Here is a 2,672-nt window from a genome sequence, read left to right as displayed (position 1 = left end):
GATGTCGGCGTGGATGCGCTCGCCGGGCACCTGTGTGCGTTCCGCGTGCTTGCTGACGCTGTGACGAGTGCTCTTGGTCACTGCGCACGTTGTACACTGCTTGCTGCTGATGGCGTTGCGATCGTCGATGCCCATCAGCTTGCAGTACTGCTGCACGTCGTTGTCGTTGCGGTGGCCAAGCACCTCATGCATCGATGGTGTCTGCACCTTGCTCTGGGCTGCAGGAGCTGCTGCGTGTTGCTGTGGTTGCTTGCAGGCATCGGTGGTGAGTCCGTGTGCCGTGGATGGACCAACAGCAACAATGGGCCAGCATCGGAGGCTGCTGCGCTCCTTCAGCTTGACCTCGGCTCCGTGGCTGAAGCGCACGTAGTGCCCATCAGCGCCATCACGCTGCGAGTGGCCCGTTGGCCTGCCGCTGCTGTCCCTAGTCAGACGACCGAGGGCGATGAGGTTGGCGTGGCCCTCGGGCACGTAGAGGCACTCCTGTAGCACAATCTGCATCGTAGCTCCGCTCGTCGTGCGTGCATGCAACAGCACAGAGCCAACACCGCGCACGGGCACACGTGTGCCGCCAAACGCAGTGATGTGGCGTGGATGGTGCTGTTGCAGGTGCGGTGACAGCTCCACGAAGGCGTCCTTGACGAAGGTGAGGTGGTGTGAAGCACCCGTGTCTGCAAGCCACGTGAGTGGGTCATGCAGCTGCGTGGGTGTAGTAGCTGTGGCAGCGACGAAGGTTGCTGCGTCTTGACCATGTTGATGCTGTGCCTGTGCAGTGAAGCCTGTTGCTCCGTTGTCGCGTTGCTTCTTGCGACACTCTGCTGCACGGTGTCCATACTTGCCACAGTAGTGACAGTTGCCACGGAAGCGGCGCCCCTTGCCGTTGCCGTTGCCGTTACCGCCGCCGTTGTTGCGTCCCTGGCGTCCGTGGTTGTTGCTGTTGTTGGAGAAGCCGCGTCTTCCACCTCTGCGTGGCGGTGCGCTTGCCATGAAGCCGCCTGCCTGCGGCTGTGTGCGTGAACCACGCATCTGCTGCTCCAACTGCTGCAGCCTGATGCTGAGCTCGAGGAGGGAGGGAAAGCGGCCACTGGCAAAGTAGGGAAGCGTGAGCGGGGCTGTCCAGCGTGGCAGCTGCTTCCAGACGATGGTGAAGAGGTCCTCGTTGTCCTGGCGCACGCCTGCGTCCTGCAACTGCTGCTGCAGCTCCATGTGTCGCTCGAAGAAGCGGGCGAGGTTGCCGCAGGGAACGTGAAGCTGCGCCTCCTTGAGCTCTGCGATGCGGAGGCGGTCCTGCGAAGCGTAGTGGTCCTTGAGCCGGGCCCATCCTTGGCCGGCGTTGATGTTGTAAGTTCATGGTGGTGGTGCTGTTGTTGGAGACTTGTGTGTGTGTGTGGGTGCTGTGTGTGCTGTGTGTGCTGTGTGTTGTGTGAGAGATTGTCTTGGCAAGAGGAAGTTGTGTGTGTTTACTTGAGTTGTGAAGCAAACAAGGATGTAGGATGAATGAACACTCCAACAGAAAGAAACAGAGCAGAAGACAAGAATTGTCGACAACGCAAAGTGGTGACGTGGCAGTGTTTGTTGAGAGTTGTGTGGTTATGTGGTGTGTTATGCAAGAGCATGTAACATCGAGCAACCACACAAGGTAAACACTGCACGTGCAACAGGTTGGAGGGAAATCACGTGAACATTCCAGAACACAAGAGAGGTGAATGCAAATTTGTGGTGTCGTGAAGAAGGGAGGTCAATGATGACTCAGCAGACAGGACTTGCCTGTCAACACTCCCCCGCATTGACCTACCTCTCTGCTGCGTTGATGTTCTGAAAACGTGATGAGCATGTGGATGATGTCATGCATGTAGGAATGGCATGGGCAGATGTAGGTGAGATATGAGTAAGGACGTGTGTTGTGAAACACGTTTAAGAAAATGGTTGGTGCCTGTGGTGCGCAGCCTGTTGTGGAAGGCTGGCCCGAGTGAAGGCGTGTCCTGTGGTGCGCGGCCGCTCAGAGGTCCTGACGCGGAGTCGAAGGACGTGGCGACCGGCCCGAATGAGGACGGGCCCGTGGCTGGCAGCCTGGCAGAGGACGCTGGTCGAACAGCATCGTGCAGAACTGAGCCGTCTTGGGCCGAGGGAGGATCTTCGTGAGGAGATCTGCGATCATGTGCTCCGTGGCGAGGTAGCTCAGCACAATCCTCTTGGTGTCAACGCACTCGCGGATGTAGTGGTACTTGACGAGGATGTGCCGCATGCGTGAGGCGGCGTGTTCGGCAACGCGCTGCGCCGGCTGGTTGTCCGTGTGGACGAGCGTGGGCTCGCACAGGACGGCGCCGGTGAGCTCCTCCTGGAGTTGGCGAAGGAACATGAGTTCCTGTGCGGTGGCTGCGAGAGCCATGTACTCCGCGTCGGCGGAGGCTGTGGCCACGGTGGCCTGCAGCTTGGAGTTCCAGGACACGGGGCCCGTGGAACAGAAGACGACGAAGCCCGTGCGGGAACGTCGCGTGTCAACGTCGGAGGCAAAGGACGCATCCGAGTACGCTGAGAGCACGCCGTCGGCAGCGCTGCCGTGGCTGGTGTCGCCAGTGGCGGCGTACTTGATGATGTAGGACAAGGTGCCCTTGATGTAGCGAAGAAGGTGCTTGGCAGCCTTCCAATGGTCCATGCCGAAGTGCTGCATA

General features: G+C 59.5%; 1 protein-coding gene across 1 annotated transcript in view; it reads right to left on the bottom strand.

Annotated features, from left to right (window-relative positions):
• The window catches only part of PTSG_11915 (uncharacterized protein), a gene marked incomplete at both ends in the record, with an annotated part of 4,372 nt that extends 1,701 nt beyond the window's left edge, over window positions 1-2,671 (bottom strand). Inside the window, 3 exons of the mRNA XM_004996174.1 lie at window positions 31-1,322; window positions 1,796-1,815; window positions 2,037-2,671. Coding sequence (XP_004996231.1) covers window positions 31-1,322; window positions 1,796-1,815; window positions 2,037-2,671 — 1,947 coding nt within the window. The remainder of the gene's footprint in view (window positions 1-30; window positions 1,323-1,795; window positions 1,816-2,036) is intronic.
• Between the last annotated feature and the right edge of the window lies 1 nt (window position 2,672).

The sequence above is a fragment of the Salpingoeca rosetta genome, assembly GCF_000188695.1.
Source record: "Salpingoeca rosetta unplaced genomic scaffold supercont1.6, whole genome shotgun sequence".
Lineage (NCBI taxonomy): Eukaryota > Choanoflagellata > Craspedida > Salpingoecidae > Salpingoeca > Salpingoeca rosetta.
The sequence above is the reverse complement of the archived record's forward strand: the minus strand, read 5'-3'. Positions and strand labels throughout refer to the sequence as shown.